General features: G+C 38.5%; 1 protein-coding gene across 10 annotated transcripts in view; it reads right to left on the reverse strand.

The window, feature by feature from the left end:
• Positions 1-10,018: 10,018 nt before the first annotated feature.
• Positions 10,019-22,703, reverse strand: part of myt1lb (myelin transcription factor 1-like, b) — a 111,594-nt gene continuing 98,909 nt past the window's right edge. For 6 of the 10 annotated variants that reach the window (XM_038292735.1, XM_038292734.1, XM_038292732.1 and 3 more), the window contains 8 exons: positions 21,301-21,363; positions 21,145-21,228; positions 18,421-18,642; positions 16,971-17,065; positions 14,787-14,890; positions 14,557-14,700; positions 13,656-13,718; positions 10,019-12,660 (listed from right to left, as the gene is read on the reverse strand). In XM_038292735.1, coding sequence (XP_038148663.1) covers positions 12,520-12,660; positions 13,656-13,718; positions 14,557-14,700; positions 14,787-14,890; positions 16,971-17,065; positions 18,421-18,642; positions 21,145-21,228; positions 21,301-21,363 — 916 coding nt within the window. In that variant the 3' untranslated portion in view covers positions 10,019-12,519. Of the gene's footprint in view, positions 12,661-13,655; positions 13,719-14,556; positions 14,701-14,786; positions 14,891-16,970; positions 17,066-18,420; positions 18,643-21,144; positions 21,364-22,703 lie in introns of all 10 variants that reach the window. The other 4 variants (XM_038292729.1, XM_038292733.1, XM_038292725.1 and 1 more) reach the window with 2 other exon arrangements.

Genomic DNA, 22,703 nt, shown 5'->3' on the forward strand with positions numbered 1-22,703 from the left:
GCAGGGGTGGGATAGCCTTTTTCCCTTAAATGAAAGCTCCATTTAAAAACCACTCTTTGTTTTTAGTTAAATTATCTTTGTCTGATGAGCCAATAAAAAAAAAAAAGAAAATTTGAATTGGACTGTCATGCAACAGCAGGCAACTGTATTGACATATTAGATGCAGTACAATTGTTCACAATCATTTCTGGTTCAAATAGCGCAATTAATATTAAACAGCCGATAACTGGCCAGAATTAGCAGCTTTCACGTTTACAGCCATGTCTTAATATCAAGTAAAGCACATGTGTTGCAGCTCCCCTCCCCATATACTATTCATTGAAATCCTTTCTGTGATTTGTTAATAAAATCTTTATTTTTGTTTCAGTTGAGGCTTGGGTAACATTTATTGAGTTGTTTTTACTGTTTAAATGGAGGAAAAGAAAAAGAATGGACCTCAAAAAAACCAGTCCAGATAAAATCGTTGATTAGAGCGCAATATGCTGGTGAGGATTTTCAGTCATCCAGGTCACAGTCATTCCAAAAAAAGCAAAAAATTGACTTTGTTTCCAACATTGAAGATGTTTTGCTTCCTATCCAAGGAGCTTTTTTGATTCAAAATGTCAGAATTGGGGTTGAGTTTGAAGCTTTATAATCCAAAAAAAAGCCTTGTTTTGGCTTAAATGGAACAGGTCCGCCCCTTAGGAATGGGAAGTCTTTTGGGTTCTTTGTTAGCCTGCAATACGCGATACTGGTCTATGCCTGTAGAAACGGGGGTCGTTAGGGGCATTGTTGGCCTGGCTGACCAGCCAGGCGAGATGTTTTGTTCCCCTGCATGGGCGTGGGGGTTGACATGATGGAAAGGAACTCTGTAGGAGCTGCAGTGATTGGCTCCACAATGAGTACTGTATTTCTTGTGGAGAAATGGCAAAGTCCACAAGAAATACCCATTGTGGAGCTAATTTGGACAAAGAGGACAGGTTATTTGCAAGGGGTGTGAAGGAAGCTTTTTATGTTAAGAAGGATTGAAAAAACAACATTAAAAGAGGTGTGGACTCAGGTTTCAGCTCACAAAAACCTATAACACAGCGATAGAGTTGATTCCTTCCCTCTATCATCTCAACCTCCACCCCCATGCAGGGAACCAAAACATCTTGCCTGGTCAGGCAGGCCAACAATGCTAATGACCCCCCTTTCAGAGACATAGACCAGTTGCAGGCTATCAAATAACCCAAACGACTCACCATTGCTAAGGGGCCTGTTCTTTGTTCCATTTGCAAGTTTTCTAAGCCAAAACGAGGCTTTGTTTTCTGACCATACTATAAATCTTCGAACTCAACGCTAATTCTGACATTTTGAATAGAAAAGGCTTCCTGAATGGGAAGCGAAACGTCTTAAATGTCAGGTTTCTGTTATGTTTTTCTTTTCTTTTCATTATTCAGTCTTGCTTTACTCCTTGTTTTATAGTCCTAGTAAATTAACATTTTGGTATTTCCAGTCTTCCAGGTTTCTCTTTTGTTGCTCTCTGCTGCCCTCTTATGTTCTCCTTCTTCCCTAGCTCTTTCCCTCTTTTTCTGTGCACACCTGCTCCCAGTTTCCTCATTAGCCCCCTCTTTGTCTCAGTCTCCTTTAAAAGCCCTCTCTCTTTAGTTCCCCTTTGCTGGGTCCTCGTCAAACACAGTCAAACTTGCTCCAACTCCTTCTCTCTGTACCTACCTCCTTATGATTGTGATTCCCCTGATGTCTCCATGGTTTCTGGTACGTTTAGACTTGTTTTCATGTTTTTGATTTTTGGACTCCTGGTTTCATGTTTGTTTGGACTTTGTTTTCTTTTGGATTTTTTGATAACCTGCCTTTGTTTTCAGTATCCCTTTTTAATTAAATCAATGAAATTCACCTCTGCCTTCCTGCCTCTGCTTTGGGTCAACACTCAATAACCAAATCCTGACATTAAATCTTGAAAACAAAGCCCAATCAATGTTTTTTTTATTTTATTTTTTTTACATTTTTGAAATCGGTGATTAGACCGATGTCATGTTAATGCCTTAAAAACCTGTTTGTTAGATCTCTAATTTAAATAGTCAGCGACTTCGAAAGGCATTTTTATTATGCTGGACTTTATTAAGAGGCATCAGAGTAAACGGGGCTGCATAAAGATGCTCTTCACACTATTTAGGTTTTCATTTTTTAAGCGGCATGCTTCTTTATTTTGTTTGTTCTCATTGTATTGAGGTGTGATAAGATTTATTCATATTTCAAGATTCATGAATACTTTACAAAGCAACTAAATAAATTGCGAGGATCATTTCAACTATTTGATATTTGAGCTTTTGGTTTTATATTATACTTCTGTTTAAATACATTTAAATATCTTTTTTAGAATCCTTAAGGGCAGTTAAAAGTAAATTAACAATTATATTTGATTTATCCTATAAATCAAAACTGATCATGGTTTGATACAAAAAAAAAAAGCATTTAACTTCCTCTTTATCATTTTACTAAAGGGTTTTATGATTTCAACCTTTGGGTTTGCTGCCATCTGCTGGATGACAGGAAAATGACACCAATAAGGGAAAAGAAAATTAGGTTTGACTTCAAATAAAACATCTAGGTTTTGAAATATTTCAAAAACACTCATATAATCACAAAAGACAATAAATAACTTGGTGCTCAGGATAAATAAGAATGAGACGTCTGCACTGCTCTTCATTCTGAAAAACATTTAGTTACCAAACTAGATTTGCTGTAAGTTGTGGCTTTTTTTTGCCAAGTTTTTAAATCATCTCGTTAAATAAAAACTTGGATCTTGTACTCTTTCTTCTGCTGTTTCTGCTTCTTACTGTGCGATTTTGTACGTTAAAGGCAGTTGTTGGCAAGCCCTTCTATGATTGTCAGTTTTTCCCATAGCCAGCAGCACTTTTCCATTTGCTATTGTTAGTTTCTCTTTAACGACTGACTACTGGCACTGCACTGATTAGCAAAGGTTTTGTTATAGCTCTTTAGGACCGCAGCATAAACTCTGAAACAAGCTGTATGACTTATTTGATGCCAATTAAATAATAATAAAAAGCAAAGTGCTATTTAAGCAGCAGGAGGTCAACTTTCAAGCCTAATATTCGACAGAGCAGCCAAAGCAAAGTCACTTATTCCCTACATCTGTGTTTCGTCTCTATTTGCTATTAGAGGCGACATTTATTATTTTAGCTAATTGGATATATAACACCAATTACATCACTACAGTAGTTCAAACCATTCTGCTACCTCCTCAAAGGGGCTAGCACCTCTGGGGCTTATTTAAGGAAAAAAAGAAAAACAAAAAGTAAGACAACAATAAAAATGTAATTCAACCAACTCCAAATGTTGCCTTTGATGGACTGGAGACCTGTTCACTGCACACTGCTTCCCACTCAATGAGAGCTGAAGATTGGCAAGATTAGCTGGCTGGATTGCATTGAGCATAATGTTTTTCCTTTGCCTGAAAGAACTCATTCTCAGTCTCATTCACTGGAAAAACGATCTAGAAATAAGTAAAAATTTCTCAAATAAAGTGTATTTACCCTTAATTTGAGTAGGTAAATGAGAAGATTTGGCAATGGAATTAGTATTTTTATTCTTAAAATAAGATAATTAGATAATATGCATTTTAAATAAGACAATGTGATTATGTTTTCTTATTTTAACTGTAAATTGTCTTGTTCCATTGGCAAAATGTCTCCTTTACCTCCTCAATCCAAGAACAAATGCACTTATTTTAAGAAAAAATTACTTATCTAGATTTTGTTTTTTTTTTCAGTATTCAACTTACCTGTTGATAATCCAATGTAAGACGAGATTTTTTATTCGATTTCTAGCAGAGGCTTCCAAACTTTATGGCTTCAGATCTTACAAAATAGCCCCAGAATGGTCTCATCACCCAATCTATTGGTAATATTACTAAAATTTCTAAAAACAACTCCTAACCATAGGTTTAGTAGTAATAAAGGCATAGTCAACAATCAATGTATTTAGTTTGTCTGTTTGTTATAAGGTTTAATGTCTTAATTTTTTATTTTATTATAGAATTATACAACCCCATTCTAGTTTATCCATGACTCCAGTAGGGTGAGAAGCCCAGCTTTGAGTTTTAATCATTTATAGTATGAATTTAGCATTTAACATCAGACATTCTTTTGTTTATAATATCATATTTAAGGGAGTGGGTGGAAGTGTAAGCGAGTAGATATTCCTGCTTCTTATCCTTAAATTTCAATAAATCTCTTTCTGTTGGCAAACATTTTCTTAAAGGATACCTTAGTGTGATTTTTTTAAAGATGTGAAAATGACCCCAAATAGTGCTACAGCTCGGTAGCCACAGCATCATTCTGCCACCACCATGTTAAATCCCACCACCAAAGACTATGACTGCAGTCTAAAAAATATTCTAACTTTGACCTGCAAGAGAAAAAAAAATATAATCCTATTAGTTTATGCTTTCTAGATTCTAACAGCTTTTATTAAAAAAAAAAAAAAAATGTGAAAAGGAAGCAACGTTAGCGTAGCTGCCTTCAGTAATGATTAAAAGTACAGGTTGTGCAATGGTGCCATCTAGAGGTAAATACACAGATTGCAGCCAAACTGTATTTCTTTGACTGAAGCATTAGATTTATCTAAGAAAAATTACACAGATTGAAGTGATTTAATATTAATAAATTTGTAAAAAGGATGATCTGTCTATAAAGGGACAAAAACAATATAATGACTGTTTGATCCTCATACTAGTTGCTGCTGTCTTTTTTTTATTTTTATATATAAACAGGTATCGCTGCGATCTGATGAAAGCAGTCAGTTACATATAGTACTTTATTTTTTGGTTTAATGTCACTTAGCATCCTCTAGCCTAACTTGCTACTATTTGTCCACTTTGATTCATAAAAGTTCTTCAACTTTATTAGATAGTTAAGGTATTTTTTTTCTCCATGACCCTCCTTATGTGATTCTTTCAGTGATTTGAAGTATGCTTAGACTTTTCTGAGATCTGAGAATTTAAATCCCTCAAAAACAAAGAGAAAATAAGAATTGATTTGATTTGCTGTTTAATTTTAGTAACTGGACAATAGGCATGTCCATCTGAGGAACTTTATTCCAGATCATCTAGCAACCACCAGCACTGTGGGTATGATGGTATGGTATGTTGTCCTTTAGGGTGCCAGTGAAAGCTTTTAGGTGCCCTCAATTGGATTTGGAGAAATTTTCAGTTCATATACAGGTAAAAGCCAGTAAATTAGAATATTTTGAAAAACTTGATTTATTTCAATAGTTGCATTCAAAAGGTGTAACTTGTACATTATATTTTTTCATTGCACACAGACTGATGCATTCAAATGTTTATGTCATTTAATTTTGATGATTTGAAGTGGCAACAAATGAAAATCCAAAATTCTGTGTGTCACAAAATTAGAATATTGTGTAAGGGTTAAATTTTGAAGACACCTGGTGCCACAAACTAATCAGCTGATTAACTCAAAACACCTGCAAAGGGCTTTAAATGGTCTCTCAGTCCAGTTCTGAAGCCTACACAAACATGGGGAAGACTTCAGATTTGACAGCTGTCCAAAAGGCGACCATCGACACATTGCACAAGGAGGGAAAGACACAAAAGGTTATTGCTGAAGAGGCTGGCTGTTCTCAGGGTTCTGTGTCCAAACACATTAATAGAGAGGCAAAGGGAAGGAAAAACTGGTCAGAAAAAGTGTACAAGCAATAGGGATCACCGCGCCCTAGTCAAGATTGTGAAAAAAAACCCATTCAAAAATGTGGGGGAGATTCACAAGGAGTGGACAGCTGCTGGATTCAGTGCTTCAAGATCCACCACCAAGAGATGCTTGAAAGACATGGGTTTCAACTTCCGCATACCTCGTGTCAAGCCGCTGTTGACCAAGAAACAGCGCGAAAAGCGTCTCACCTGGGCTAAGGAAAAAAAGAGCTGGACTGCTGCTGAGTGGTCCAAAGTCATGTTTTCTGACGAAAGCAAATTTTGCATTTCCTTTGGAAATCGAGGTCCCAGAGTCTGGAGGAAGACAGGAGAGGCACAGGATCCACGTTGCCTGAAGTCTAGTGTAAAGTTTCCACCATCAGTGATGGTTTGGGGTGCCATGTCATCTGCTGGTGTCGGTCCACTCTGTTTCCTGAGATCCAGGGTCAACGCAGCCGTCTACCAGCAAGTTTTAGAGCACTTCATGCTTCCTGCTGCTGACCTGCTCTATGGAGATGGAGATTTCAGGTTCCAACAGGACTTGGCGCCTGCACACAGCGCAAAATCTAACCGTGCCTGGTTTACGGACCATGGTATTTCTGTTCTAAATTGGCCATGCCAAGACTCCATGCCACACCGCATTAATGCAGTAATTGAGGCAAAAGGAGCTCCAACCAAGTATTGAGTATTGTACATGCTCATATTTTTCATTTTCATACTTTTCAGTTGGCCAACATTTCTAAAAAAATCCCTTTTTTGTATTAGCCTTAAGTAATATTCTAATTTTGTGACACACGGAATTTTGGATTTTCATTTGTTGCCACTTCAAATCATCAAAATTAAATGAAATGGACATTTAAATGCAGCAGTCTGTGTGCAATGAATAAATATAATGTACAAGTTACACCTTTTGAAAGCAATTACTGAAATAAATCAAGTTTTTCAAAATATTCTAATTTACTGGCTTTTACCTGTATGTCCATGGAATATATTTTCTCTAATAAAATCATTTCAGTTAATTTAGAAATGGCCAATTCACAAGACATGTCATATCAAGGCACTTTACAATTCAACCAGATCATACCATCAGATTGATTCAAAGTTAAACCAGCCAATTGAATCGACTCATTGACTTAAAGGCAATACCTCACACCAAGCATGCTTTTTTAGCGACAGTGGAGAGGAAAAGTTCCTTTTAACAGAAAGTAACCTTCAGCAGAACCAGGCTCGGTGTGAGCCGCCATCTGCTGAGGCCAACTGGGGTTCAAGGAGACAGAAGCAGAGAAACAAACAGCAACTGTAAAAGGCGGCCCCGTCCAGGAAACACACAGCCAGGCAGACGAGCTCCGAGCCAGCTCCCATGTCTGAGGATGAAGAGAGCACATCCAGTTAGTCACAGTCAGAGAAACAGAACTACACTGGAAAAACAAGCCAAGGTCCAACATCTATAAACAAAGGTGTTGATGGGAGCAGCCCAGCTAATATACGGAGAGATAGAGCATCAGGGTGCATACACATAGCCTATTTTTAACACTCCCAAGGATGGAGATCCAGCCACTAAGGAAAAGATCAGATGAAGCTGCTATGAGAAAAAGCAGAGAGAGCATACAGGTGCTGGTCATAAAATTAGAATATCATGAAAAAGTAGATTGATTTCAGTAATTCCATTTAAAAAGTGAAACTTGTATATTATATTCATACATTACATACAAACTCATATATTTCAGATGTTTATTTTGTTTAATTTTGATGATTACAAATGACAACAAATGAAAATCTCAAATTCATCATATCAGAAAATTAGAATATTACTGAAGACCAATAAAAACAAAGGATTTATAGAAATGTTGGCCAACTGAAAAGTATGAACATGAAAAGTATGAGCATGTACAGCACTCAGTATTTAGTTGGGCCTCCTTTGGCCTGTATTACTGCAGCAATGCGGCGTGGCATGGAGTCGATCAGTCTGTGGCACTGCTCAGGTGTTATGATAGCCCAGGTTGCTCTAATAGTGGCTTTTAGCTCTTCTGAATTGTTGGGTCTGGTGTATTGCATCTTCTTCTTCACAATACCCCATAGATTTTCTATGGGGTTAAGGTCAGGAGAGTTTGCTGGCCAATTAAGAACAGGGATACCATGGTCCTTCAACCAGGTACTGGTAGCTTTGGCACTGTGTGCAGGTGCCAAGTCCTGTTGGAAAAGGAAATCTGCATCTCCAAAAAGTTGGTCAGCTGCAGGAAGCATGAAGTGCTCTAAAACTTCCTGGTATGTGGCTGCGTTGACCCTGGACCTCAGAAAACACAATGGACCAACACCAGCAGATGACATGGCACCCCAAACCATCACTGACTGGGGAAACTTTACACTGGACTTCAAGCAACGTGGATGAAGTGCCTCTCTTCTTTTCCTCCAGACTCTGGGACCTTGATTTCCAAAGGAAATGCAAAATTTACTTTCATCAGAGAACATGACTTTGGACCACTCACCAGCAGTCCAGTCCTGTTTCTCTTTAGACGCTTCTGACGCTGTCTGTGGTTCAAGAGTGGCTTGACACAAGGAATGCGACAGCAGAAACCCATGTCTTTCATACGTCTGTGTGTGGTGGTTCTTGAAGCACTCACTCCAGCTGCAGTCCACTCTTTGTGAATCTCCCCCACATTTTTGAGGGGGTTTTGTTTCACAATCCTCTCCAGGGTGCGGTTATCTCTCTTGCTTGTACACTTTTTTCGACCACATCTTTTCCTTCCCTTCGCCTCTCTATTAATGTGCTTGGACACTGAGCTCTGTGAACAGCCAGCCTCTTTAGCGATGACCTTTTGTGTCTTGCCCTCCTTGTGCAAGGTGTCGATGGTCGTCTTTTGGACAACTGTCCAGTCAGCAGTCTTCCCCATGATTGTGTAGCCTATAGAACTAGACTGAAAGACCATTTAAAGGCTTTTGCAGGTGGTTTGAGTTAATTAGCTGATTAGAGTGTGGCACCAGGGGCCATCAATTTTGAACCTTTTCACAATATTCTAATTTTCTGATATGATGAAATTGAGATTTTCATTTGTTGTCATTTGTAATCATCAAAATTAAACAAAATAAACATCTGAAATATATGAGTTTGTATGTAATGTATGAATATAATATACAAGTTTCACTTTTTAAATGGAATTACTGAAATCAATCTACTTTTTCATGATATTCTAATTTTATGACCAGCACCTGTAACGTTAGAGATTGAACTAATGGATTCTGCAGAGTGGGAGAATAGAGATAGAGTGATGAAAAGGGGATCCCTATGTCCTCCAGCAGTCTAAGCCTATAGCAGCATAACTATAGAGATAGCTCAGAATAACCTGAGCCACTCTAACTATAAGCTTAATCAAAAAGGAAAGTTTTAAGCCTAGCCTTAAAAGTAGACAGGGTGTCTGCCTCACAGACTAAAACCGATAGTTGGTTCCACAGGAGAGGAGCCTGATAACTAAAAGATCTGCCTCCCATTCTATTTTTAGAAATTCTAGGAACCACTAGTAAACCTGCAGATTGAGAGCGAAGTGCTCTGTTAGGAACATAAGGAACAATCAGATCTCTGATATAAGATGGAGCTTGGCCATTTAAGGCTTTATATGTGAGGAGGATTTTAAATTCTATTCATGATTTAATAGGAAGCATTGTTTTCACTGTTCCATTGTATATATGTAAAGCACAGATATTTTTTATTCACCTCTCCTGACTGATACTCTCATATAAAAAATAATACTGATCGTAAGTAACCTGTTGGCCGCTGGCCTCAGCTAAAAGTTAGCAAACCTCTACCAGAACAGCTGAGTTTTAGGTCCGGTTCAATCATTGCTCTGTAACGTAAGCAACTGTAATCATGCTGGGGATAATGCAGTAAGGCACAAGAACAAAGGAATAAAACTGTTTTTTTTCTGTTTAAACCCACGAAGAAACATTACACTTTAGCAAATTACCAGAACTATCATATAGCCTACTACAAAAAAAATAAAATAAATAAAAAACATGTTAAACCCAGAGCAAAAAAATTACTTCACTGCAACACATTTCAAAACCTTTGAATTTTGAAATCTTTGCCAGTTTCTCCAGCGCAACGTTCCCTGCTTCCATCAGCCTGATGGATTCATTCCCTTTGGGTTTTACACCATAAACCTTCCTCTCCCCCAGATAGGGCTTCAAATGTTAGCAAATAAAGGCAGTTAATGATCTAAATATAGATATAAGCTGTTGACCAAAGATATAATTAACTTAAAATGATATATTCTTTAAATTTTATTTACATAATAACAGGACAAAAGAAGCCAGTTTTCGGGCCTCCGGCAACACATTTTTTTATTCTGAGTAAGATGTGTCAACATCCAGCATGACAAAAATTGTACAAAGTTCACAATTTATAAATGAAATATCACAGCAACTTGTGATCTCACACATTTATAGCAAAATTAAAATGTCAACAAATCCATGCTGTGTAGTACAAAAATAAATCAAACTTCAGTTCCACAGAGAGAGCACAATAGTTTATACAAAATCCTGTCTTTGTTAATGGCAGCTGAAATCAACCTCGAAATGATTCGGCTCGTAATGAACTCTAAAGAATTCACAATAACTGATATGAAAATTCAGCATTCTAAATATGTGACAAACCTCTTGTGTACCAACATCGGATGAGCAGCTGGTTTGTGCTTTAGTCCCTTTGTCCATTTTTCACTGTTAATGAGAATTAATTTAAAAACTGGTACTAGCTATAGCTCTACTGAAGCGTTACTATATTGGCAAAAAGCTGCAGACAAGATGCTGTGTAGAAAAAGGCATATGCAGTCATGGATGATGGGTAGAAGAGTCCTGAACGAGGACTCGTAAAGTACAATAAATGAGATTCAGTCAGGTGAACCACGAGCACCTTTTTGCATTAGCTCTCGAAAAGGCAAATTCTGAACATGATCTCTAACAACTACGGTGACAAAATGAAGGGCTGCGTACTCTTACTCTGTGAAGGTCTCCAAGCTTTTACCTCCTCTGTTTATTTTTTTTTTTGTGTTTCTTTTACAAACCTTGAACTGATTGACTATTTAATCCTCTGTACAGTGATTAGACATAAAGTGCTGCTGGGGGGGGGATAACTTCATCTTCCTAGAATGTAGTAAAAAAAAAAAATGAAAGAACTGTAATGTTTTTACACTTGATAACAGCCTAAAATATAACTGCTAAGGTTATAATCATCCTTTCAATTGATTTCAGAGTTCCTGTTCCTCCTCTTTTTTTTTGCTCTCAGTGGGATGAAATCCACATCTGCAGTGGCTCCAAGCGCTTGGTTGCTCCCATCGTGTGCCGAAGAGGTCACCTGGGAAAAAAAATTGCACGCCGCCATACGTAAGGATAATATCTTCAAGGAGAAGTGCAAATAGTCTACTGGCACATAAGTGGGGACAGCGACCCTGTAAGTCCCGCTCTCTATAAATACTCTCTACAAAACCTTTTCTCTTCCAGGCTCTCGAATAACTGCGTTTAGTTTCTGTAAGAACATCAAAACATGGAAACGAAGGTGTCCCTGTGCAAAGTCGTACAGAAAAAAAAAAAAAAGTCCAACTCATATATTTTTTGCTCCTAAAACTCAATGTCCAGGTTTCCTCCTCTTTTAAAAAAAGTAATTTTGTATTAAAAGATTTGTATAAAAATCAATATTTTACATAGGCTATATTAAAAAGATTCATGTTACCCGGCTATGCTTATAAACAAGATTGCATATACCCAACCTTTTTTTTTTTTTTCCTTTTGCAGATTGCATCGTGTATACCTCTCTTTAAACAAATGATTTTGTTTTTATATTGCTGAGATATTCCATGATCCTAGCAACATATCACTGATCCGATTTGATTCTTAAAAAAGGCTAAAATCTTGCCTCTAAAGGTCATTGTCTTTACACATATTTCTATCTCAAATTTAGAAATGAGCATGAGAACATGCAAACTGGCTCTGCTAGATACAGTGATGAGGGGGAGGGGATTTCCACCATCCGGTTTCCGTGTAATGATGTTTACAATAGAACTTCATACATTCATACAGACATCAGGTAATTCTCTTCCCCAGAATTCATTTACAGCACTGATTAAAAATGGCCCCACCTACAGCGACACATCTTTACTCTTCGTCATAACAAAGCACAAATGATTCTCAAGCATTTTTCCTTTTTTTTCCTCTTTTTTTTTTTTTTTTAGAAAATAAAGCAATTCGCAAACCAGTTCTTGCTTTTTGACAATCTACACACAGGAAGAAGAAGATAAAGAAGGGAAAATCTCAGTTCATCAAGTCCAGAATCATCCATCAGGAAACAAAAAGACTTCTTCCTTGATTGTAGTTTTTTTCCCCCTTGTTTTTTCACCGTCTGCTCTTTTATTCATCTGAAACTCTTTGCTTTGTCGATCGATAAAAAGAACCTCTGTTTTAGCTTACTGTTCAGAAATATACACTAAAATGTGCATACATGAGCAGCTAGAAACATTGCATGACACTATGTCAGCTCATATGAAAACGTACAAAATGTAAATGTCTTCAAAAACTATTTTGCAATTTACTCCTTTATGTTCTTCCTCAAAAACAAGCCCCCAAAAACAAAAAAAAGAGAGAAAGAAAGCATCTTGAGGTCTTTTTAAGCATAATACCTCTTTTTTTCTCCAAAGAACAGAATTCAGAATATATATAACACTATATCAAATTACTGCACTGAACCGAGGAGGTCAAACCGTCACTGCCTATGTCTCTTCCTGTCGGGTGGGCGGGGGGACAACGTCTCCCTTTTTACTGAGATGCTACACTTGAATCCCTTGAACTGCTTGCTTGATGTTTTCCAGCAGAGCTTTGTTTTCCGCGCTCTGGTACTGCTCTTGGTTTGTGTAGATATCGGTCAGAGTCGTGACGTAGGCGTCAAAGTTCTGGTCACTCAATGACTCCTGCAGGAGCAAACCAAACACCTGTTAGTGATTCATCTGCTCAGTCCTAAAGGTCTATATCAAACACATGGTCATGGTTAGAAATCAACCATACCTCCTTAAGTCCTAAGGATTTATAAATCTAAACCTGCAATAAATAACATAACTCTACAACTGTTTAAATCTAAATAACTAATCTTTCACTGTGTGGGCTACAATAATTGAATAATAATAATTGAAATGCTTTAAAGTCGTAGGAGAACAGTCATTCTAACCGTTGCAGTTCGGAGTTCTCCCGAGTGGTGCCCGACTTTACACGAGTGAATAAAGTGAATGTGAAGTCACAGACGTCGTGAACTCTGGGACGAAACTCAGTGGTAAAGGAAATGATTCTTATTCCTTATTTCAACTGTTGCGTATATTAGCTGCGACATATGAATCAAAATGCAATAACCGAAAAAATTTGATTGACAGGTGACCGTTGATATATGACTGGTCGAATTTAGGTGTTCAAGCTGACGTATAACTAACTGGCCTGCATAAGATAACGAAAAAACCCCCCCACAGATTTTAAGACGGGATTTTTTTTTTTTGCAGTGCTTATTTTTGAAAAAAATTGACGGGGCTAAATATTTTTCATTTAGCTTTTCAAAGCTTCCTGGATGGGAAGCAAAACATCTTCAAACTTGGAAACAAAGTCCAGTGGATTATTTTTATTTGCTTTGTTTTTGGAATAACTATGATGGGTGACTGGGAACCTTCACCAGCATACTTTTCATAGTTGTCCTACAAATGAGAATCTGAGAAGTGTGGACCACAATTTTATTCTGTAGGGAGTTAAGCTCTAATTCATCACTTAAAATCCCAAGAAAAAACAATCTGTGGTTTTCATCTCTACATTGTGACAATGTTTAAGGATTACCTCCGTTTTCTAAGCAGTCTATGCTTGGTTACCACATTCAGATTAGAGGCATACAAGAAAAATGTGTCTAAAATATCCTAAGTGAGAGACATACCTGCTGGTGCATCTGTAAGCAGCTGTTAGTCCTTAGAGGAAGCTCTTTTTCTGCCAGGGGTTTCTGCAGACGGTCAGGAAAAACAGATTCTTTAAGCAGGACAGGTTTAAGCAAGATGCTATATATAAAATCAGACACTAGATGGCAGTATCTATTAAACACCCAAAAGATATAGATAAAAAAAAATGTAACTTGAACACATATAAAGTTGCACAGCATCAAGAAAAATCCCTATGGTGATGTAACAGGGATTATAGATTGTATTTTCCTTTACATCTTTCATTTGCACAACTCATGGGATCTAAAAGCAACATATGATAAGAAAAACGGTCCTTATATTTCAAAAGATGTTTGATTCTTTGCTTTGTCAGAGATAGATCTATTACGCAAGAGATGATGAGAAAAAGAATGGCAGTGTAAGGGACAAAGCGGGACGAAATTGTCTGTGATTACTTTAAAAACTCGACAACAAAACGAGCAACATGAAAATGATGGGAAGAGAACAGAGTGAGGTGTCTAAAGCACAAAGTAATGTTGGGTTTTTATCCATAAAAAAAAGAAAAAAAAAACAAAAAAAACAACAACCTTCTGTCAGATAAAATGACGGCAGATGTAGGTTTAGAGAATCCAATCATTTGAACAACACTCCTTTAATCATAGCTCCCCTTTAAAGGTAAACAAAACCTCAACATATTGTTGTTTTTTTATGTTGAATTTCAGCTCTCACAGTTGCTGCAAATCCACCCTCATTTCACAACTCCCCCTCAGCCTTTGGAAAGACAAGCGATGCTCCACATTTTACAGTAAGCATGCACAGAAAGCCGTATCTAATTATACACAGATAAAAGCTGTTTAACTGTTTTGTGACCTTCTGGCTCGCCCGTTTCCTGGTGGCCCTTACCATATGAGGGAGCTGGACATTAGCTAAACTGTTAATCAGTGAGTGGCTGAGGTTGGCCAGCTCATGCAGCAGAGATTCATTTTGCTGTTCAATCACCTTGTTTTCCTCCTCTATGGACTTCAAGTTGGTCTCCATTGTGGTGATCTACAGACAGGAAGGGAGGGGGTTCAAAGAGCGTTACAGGTCTCCTCATGCTAATTCAGAATTAAAGGAAAACGTAAAGGATTTACCTGTGTTCTGAGTTTGATCATATCTGCCTCCACTTGTGAATTCGATTCACTTAAATCTTTGATTTCATCATCCAGCTGCTTGATCTCCTCGTCATGCTCCAGCCCTGTAAATAGTCGGCGGCGTTAACAACTCTGCTAACTCACCAATGTGAAGTTAGGAAGATGAGACAGAGGCATTTCTTGGAAGAAAAAAGTTTCAAATTTATTTAACATCCTCAGACGGAGAGATAGGGCTCTGACTGAGGCCTCCTCAGCACATACATTTATACCTACAATTTCCCAACACACACTCAATTCAATTCAATTCAGTTTATTTATATAGCGCCAAAATTCACAACACATGTCATCTCAAGGCACTTTACAGTTCAACCAGATCATACAGTCAAATTGATACAAAGTTTTCTATCTAAGGAAAACCAGTTGATTGCATTGACTCAAATACAATCCCTCACACTAAGCATGCTTGTAGCGACAGTGGAGAGGAAAAACTCCCTTTTAACAGGAAGAAACCTCCAGCAGAACCAGGCTCAGTGTGAGCGGCCATCTGCCACTCCCCCCAGGGGAACCAACCCACCTGTTAGGTTTATTCAACGATGATTATAAAATTTATGTATGTGTGCTTATGAAACATTTGAGCAAGGGGATGCTTCACTCTGTCTTGTGATTTAGTCAGGAGACCACCCTGCCTTGTGATTCAGCCGTGGAGCATCCTGTCTTATGACCTGATCAACTGTCCTGTCAGAACAATACTCTGTTTGTAACCATGTGTCATGTTCTGTTAATAAAGCGCTCTGCAGAGGAGGTCCGGTAGAGACAGAGTGTTTGAGTCTTGGGTGCAACTGTCTCTCCTCCTGCAGGAAGCTGTTTGAAAATCCCTTACTGTGTATTTCAGTTCTTCTTTTACAAACCTACATTTTTTAACCCAACACCACCCCCTGCATAAAGAACTTTCTCACAGCTAAACATTGAGGCCCCGTCCACACGAAGTCAAAACGAACACGAAACGCTAATATTTTCCAGAACGTTTGTCGTAAAGACGGAGACGTAAAATAAATGTGATCGACCACACGAATGCATGAAAACGCTGCAAAATGTATGCCAGGCCTGTAAGTGGCGCTGTGGTGCCAAAGCAAAAATAGGCGAAAACAGGCAACGAAATGTTGGGCATGCGCAGTAATATTTATACAACAACCAAACCGGAAAACCGGAAAATGGCCCTGCGGGTCCATTTTCGTGGTTCAGTCAAATTGAAGTGATGAATTATGTCGTCTATATTGCTCTGTTCTTCCTGGAGACATTCCAGAAGAAGAAGAATCTGTTGTAAGCCCGACAGCAGGGTGAGTAGTATGAGCAGCAACCATTCAACACAGTACGGCGCCATTGTTGTTGTGATACTGTGTCGCGCATGCGTGTTTAGAGGCGACGCTATGACGCATGCGTGTAAAAAAAAAAAAGCGGTTAGAGCTTAAAGATGGAAACGCGAAAACGCCGTTTCAAAATCTTCCCACTCTGAAGGCTTAATAAAAAAAAGATCGTTTACAGACCCCGAGACGCCGGTTTCGTATGGATTAGAGGCTGGTTTGGTGAAAAATTTGTGGGTTTAGGCCAGGGTTTGACTTCGTGTGGACGGGGCCTAAATCAAAACAACTTGAGTTCATCAGGGCTATTCTCCGTTAGGTTAATATATATTTCACTGGCCAGATGTATCTTCTCAAAACAGCAGCCCTCCCCTTCATGCCATGAACGAGGCCGTATAACTTAGTCTTATCTCTCATGACCTTCATTTGGAGCCTGTGGGGCTAAGAAAAAACATACCTCAACATTTTTTACTCCACACCAATCAGATCAACAGACTTGTTGTCAGACTTTAAATGTCTAAAAAAATGGAATACATGTTCATTTGCAAGAAGAAAAGCCTGCAAAAGCCCTTTGGAGAGGATCACAACTCAACAAATCAGATGATAACCTTTAAGCATCTCTAAAATAGCTCAATTTCTTCCAGATTGTGTCCCTATAGATTGGAGTAATTCATATCATTATTACCCATGAATGGCAGCTCAATTCCTGCCACACTCACACATTAATATTCTGATTGGTGGTTTATTATCTGTAACTGGAACTCTGCTCGGCAAACCATCCCACATTCCTTGTCCCTGATTGGCTGCATTGTGTCGCTGAGCTTACCGTTGCTGGCACGCTGGTGCTTTATTGTTAGCATTTCCACTCCCGAGAGCCTGGCTTTCCTCATGGCGGAGGTGGCACGCGGACAACCCGACAGACTGCAGGCAGCAACCACAAGCAAGCTTTCCGTCAGTATATTGGTTTAGGGCTTCCATATTGCTGTTACAGACTGCCTGTGGTTTATTTGGCATGAGCTTAAACAGACATTCTTTACTGGTGTCAGACTAGGAAAACCAGTAGGTTGTTAAACAGAAGAGTTTTGTTCATAGGTTAAAAAAACAAAAAACAAAAAAAAAACATCAGACATCAATATTTTTTTTTTAAAATAATGCTAGCTGTTTTATTCCTCTGGACAAGTATTTGTTAGTGATTGTCTTACAGTAGGTCTCACCAGATTCTGTAGATTTTACTTCTGTGCAAAGTTGCATTTTTTATTAAGTTATTGATATTTGAGCCAATATATATGTACTTTTTTGTGAAAAGCTTGTTAGTTGAAAGTAGCATGATTTTCTCTAAAGTTTCTTGTTATTTGGATTGTGGACATTGGAAAACTCTTTGGACCAGCAGTCGTGGACTCTTCACCCTGGACTTAAGGCAACTGGAATTCTGTGTCTTTCTGAGACCTTGGTATCAGAATCAAATAAAAATATTACTTTTATCTGAAATGAGGACCAGTGAGCAATAGGCCAGGTTCTGGATAAAGAGTTGCTTGATATGAGGAGCATAACATATTTCGTCCATGTGTTGGATTTGTCTGTGCATAACATTGACATTGCAAAAAAATTTTGTTTATACCGTATTTATCAATATGAAGATTTTTGCACTGATTTGGCTCCTCAAATTTCCATCTGATGCAAACTCAAGTACTTCTACTTCCTTTTTTAAATGCAACATTTTCTAAGGAAGACTTCAAATGAATCAGGTAAACTTTTGTCATTTTAAAACACAATTTAAATCTTATTTATACAGAGAAAAAGCATCTTAAAACTATGCACCTGAGATGATTACAGGAAGCTATGGTTCAGAAGTCCAGGGAAACAAAAAATCATAACGTTTCACATGTCTGTTAAATTACTAGGATGTTATTTGCATACAAACAACAAATTCAAATTTTCCCATTCTCCAGCCTTTTCTTGTTTCCTTGAGCTCCTTTTCCGAACATACGGCTTTACGATCAACCGGAAGCATTTCCGTGCAGATATATCACGATATATTATAGCTGGCTATATAATGTAACTGCCGCAGTTTTTCTAACTATAAAACTAAAAACAAAAAAATTAAGCATTTTAAATGCCACGATACTCACATTTAATGAATTTGAATGCCAATAAAGGCCTTAATTAAAAAAACAATAATTTTATGACTTTTAATTATTTTTAATGACCTGTGGAAACCCTGATATTAATTACATGTAATAGACAGCAGGAAGTGCTCTTTCCATCCCTGGACTCACCTTCTGTGTGTCAGGAAGCTGCCGCTAACATGCCCCGAACCGTCGCAGCCTGGGGTTGGACAGGACATGCCCTCTGTCTTTCCAGACTTCCATGTAAACTGAATTCCATTCAGGTAGCCATCTTTTTGCCTCTTGGCTGCTATGGGGCATCCTGAAGCACTTCTGTGGGATGCGTATTTTCCCGTCACATGTCCCTGACCGTCACAGCCTGGGACCGGACACCTGGGAGGGGATGGAGGCAGACTGAGTAATCACCAATTTTATCGTGTAATAAAAAAAAGACCTTCTGTTCCAAACCACTGGCTCCTTAAAACTGCAGATATATGATCTGAAGTAAAAGGGCAAAACTTAAGTTTAGATGTTTTTAACTGGCAGGCTTATGCAGAATGATAGAAGCATCTAGTTTGTTCTAGACAGATAAAATAAAGCTTTGTCGACAAGTGTAAACTTCCTGGTCTGAATTTACCTTTGAGTTGATATAGTTTTAAGATTTACTGAAAAGGTGGAACATTTAACTTTACTTAAAGAGAAGTTTGTTAATATTAGCATGTTTGTTTTCATAAAGCCTCCAGACTTTAAGAATTTACCCAATTATACATGACTTTCTACAGGGAAAGATTAACAGGCCTCTTTAGGTGAATCTTTACCGTAAGCAGGGATTATATCTCTACTATTAGCTCTTCTCAATCAATTTTTGGATCAATTAGTAATTTTAAATGTTTAAATAAATAAATACCAAGCTTTTCAATCCCCTTCCCATCTTTAATTATCATCTTCCCAATCAAAGACAATACTTTCAAGTTTGTTCAGATCTTTAGATTCAGGATTTAAAGACTTGTGGTCAGAAGATTTATCCTGATTTAATCAGTTTATAGCTGTTACAGGTGTAACACCGAGGCTATTCAGACAACACACAGTTACAGAACACCATACAGGTCTAATTGGTTATGAATCAAAAGTTTAAGCAAATCATCAAACCAACAACGTCATCTTGTTACCTAAAAGTTAAACACAGGATTTTACGGAAGCCGAGAGCGGTCGTTACCCTTCAATACTTTTTCCCGGCGGTTTTCCCGAGAAAACCAGTAATTTTCTCATTATGTTAAGATAACGAAAGCCGTTTTATTGTGATAACGAGATGATTGGTGTTTGTTAAAACTGGTTACATCCTTCAATACCACAACAACGGGCGAGGATTTATAAATATAAGTCATGTCAGCCTATGTGTAATTCTATAAATAATCACGTGTTTAACTTATAGGTAATGAGACAACGTTGTTGGTTTGATGATTTGCTTTCATTTCTGATTTATAAGCAATTAGACCATAGCGCCGGGTGTTGTCTGTACAGCCTGTAGCTGTTACACTTGTAACAGGCATAAGATTCATTAACCCCCAAAATGAGTCCAGATCAAGAATTTTCATTAAAAAGCAGATTTGTTTCTACCGTATTCCATGCAATCCAATCTTCCACCACAACCTAACAATGTGTGAAAAGAAAAAGGAAACAAAATAATTGATTATTTGTGCACACGTGGTATCGTGACTGCACAACTACAGGCACCGCAGGCATGGATGGACTGGGAATCCAGGAGTGTTGGCCAGCCTCATTGATTACTCATACAGGTTAATCATCTCGTTATCTCGAGAAATCAATAACTGTTTTCTCGAGATAACAATTAACGGTTTAACCGTGATAACGTGATATTTATGTCATTATCTCCAGAAGGCAAAGGGGAAAATAAAAGTCAAGTACGACCGCTCTCAGCTTCTGTACGTATTGTCTGTCCAGTTAGCACATTCATGGTTTAAAAGTTGTCACACTTATCTAGACTAAAGTTGGGTTGAACTTGGTCTTAAAATACACATTTCTTGCCTAAATTTTCAGCTTAATGCGGCCTATACTGAATTCAGGCCAGAGATTGATAGATTTTGTATGAATTTCATATTTTAGTAAGTACCCTGATTGATGGTTTTAACTACAGAATGTAGTCTACTCCCCATTTGCTTTTATTGCAATTGATTTTTCAGCTTTTTATCTCAGAAAACCTTTATAGTATTAGAAAATATATTTGCAGGAGTTGTTTGTTTCAGATTGCATTTGTTTTATTTCCAAATACTTATCTTTATATGAAAACTGTGCCATAAGAGGGGCTGGTATGACAGGCCTGAATTCAACAGAATGACAAGCTGGAGAATGAATAAAGTGTGTTGTTTGTGCTCTGCGCCACCTGAGAAATCAATGCAGCTGCAGGGCTGAGGCCACAGAAACCCATTGTGGGATTTAGGCAGAGTCAATCAATCTCTCTCTGCTTCTATCGCTACTTCTCCGCTCGCTCGTCTCTTTACCTACGTGAGAGGTCTTCAGGAGTTCACCTGAGACCGCAGAACAACCTCCATCTAAACTCTTCGCACTTCTGAAGTTCCTCCTACACCTTGATAGTAGAGCCAAAACTTTACACTCTTGGCACATTTGTCTTGTCTGAACTAATACTGATTTATTCCTGCTTACAGGGATGTGTGCGGTCGAACAGGAGGGTAAGCAGCGGCTGCACAAGATGTGGTGGAACTGATTAGGAAACACATAAAATCAGTTTTGAAGCAGGAAATGAAAAGTCATATGTCACAGGCAGTGACCAGTGAGCAGAGTTGGTGGCAGGAGGAAGTTCTAGCCTCAGGGTTTTACGATCAGACAAAAGACTGATGATCTGTGCCTGTGCTCTACCTGATGGGCTCCTGGTCCTCCTTATTCTCTTTACTGTGGATGATCTTTATCCCACTTTTCCTGGCCCGCGGACACCCTGAAAGACTGCAGACAAATAACAGAGTTACATGGCTGAAATAGGTTTGCTGAGATGTATGTTGTGTCTCTGAGATGTACCTTCTGTGGGAAGCGTAGTTACCAGTGATATGTCCCGAACCATCACACCCTGGTGTCGGACACCTGGGGCACAAAACATATAAAGGGCTCAGGGCCTAACACACATATACAGGTGCTGGTCATAAAATTAGAATATCATGAAAAAGTAGATTGATTTCAGTAATTCCATTTAAAAAGTGAAACTTGTATATTATATTCATACATTACATACAAACTCATATATTTCAGATGTTTATTTTGTTTAATTTTGATGATTACAAATGACAACAAATGAAAATCTCAAATTCATCATATCAGAAAATTAGAATATTGTGAAAAGGTTCAAAATTGATGGCCCCTGGTGCCACACTCTAATCAGCTAATTAACTCAAACCACCTGCAAAAGCCTTTAAATGGTCTTTCAGTCTAGTTCTATAGGCTACACAATCATGGGGAAGACTGCTGACTTGACAGTTGTCCAAAAGACGACCATCGACACCTTGCACAAGGAGGGCAAGACACAAAAGGTCATCGCTAAAGAGGCTGGCTGTTCACAGAGCTCAGTGTCCAAGCACATTAATAGAGAGGCGAAGGGAAGGAAAAGATGTGGTCGAAAAAAGTGTACAAGCAAGAGAGATAACCGCACCCTGGAGAGGATTGTGAAACAAAACCCATTCAAAAATGTGGGGGAGATTCACAAAGAGTGGACTGCAGCTGGAGTGAGTGCTTCAAGAACCACCACACACAGACGTATGAAAGACATGGGTTTCTGCTGTCGCATTCCTTGTGTCAAGCCACTCTTGAACCACAGACAGCGTCAGAAGCGTCTTGCCTGGGCTAAAGAGAAACAGGACCAAAGTCATGTTCTCTGATGAAAGTAAATTTTGCATTTCCTTTGGAAATCAAGGTCCCAGAGTCTGGAGGAAAAGAAGAGAGGCACTTCATCCACGTTGCTTGAAGTCCAGTGTAAAGTTTCCACAGTCAGTGATGGTTTGGGGTGCCATGTCATCTGCTGGTGTTGGTCCATTGTGTTTTCTGAGGTCCAGGGTCAACGCAGCCACATACCAGGAAGTTTTAGAGCACTTCATGCTTCCTGCAGCTGACCAACTTTTTGGAGATGCAGATTTCATTTTCCAACAGGACTTGGCACCTGCACACAGTGCCAAAGCTACCAGTACCTGGTTGAAGGACCATGGTATCCCTGTTCTTAATTGGCCAGCAAACTCTCCTGACCTTAACCCCATAGAAAATCTATGGGGTATTGTGAAGAAGAAGATGCAATACACCAGACCCAACAATTCAGAAGAGCTAAAAGCCACTATTAGAGCAACCTGGGCTATCATAACACCTGAGCAGTGCCACAGACTGATCGACTCCATGCCACGCCGCATTGCTGCAGTAATACAGGCCAAAGGAGGCCCAAC

Source organism: Cyprinodon tularosa, unplaced genomic scaffold, assembly GCF_016077235.1.
Source record: "Cyprinodon tularosa strain WSP-4 unplaced genomic scaffold, ASM1607723v1 ctg316, whole genome shotgun sequence".
NCBI lineage: Eukaryota > Metazoa > Chordata > Actinopteri > Cyprinodontiformes > Cyprinodontidae > Cyprinodon > Cyprinodon tularosa.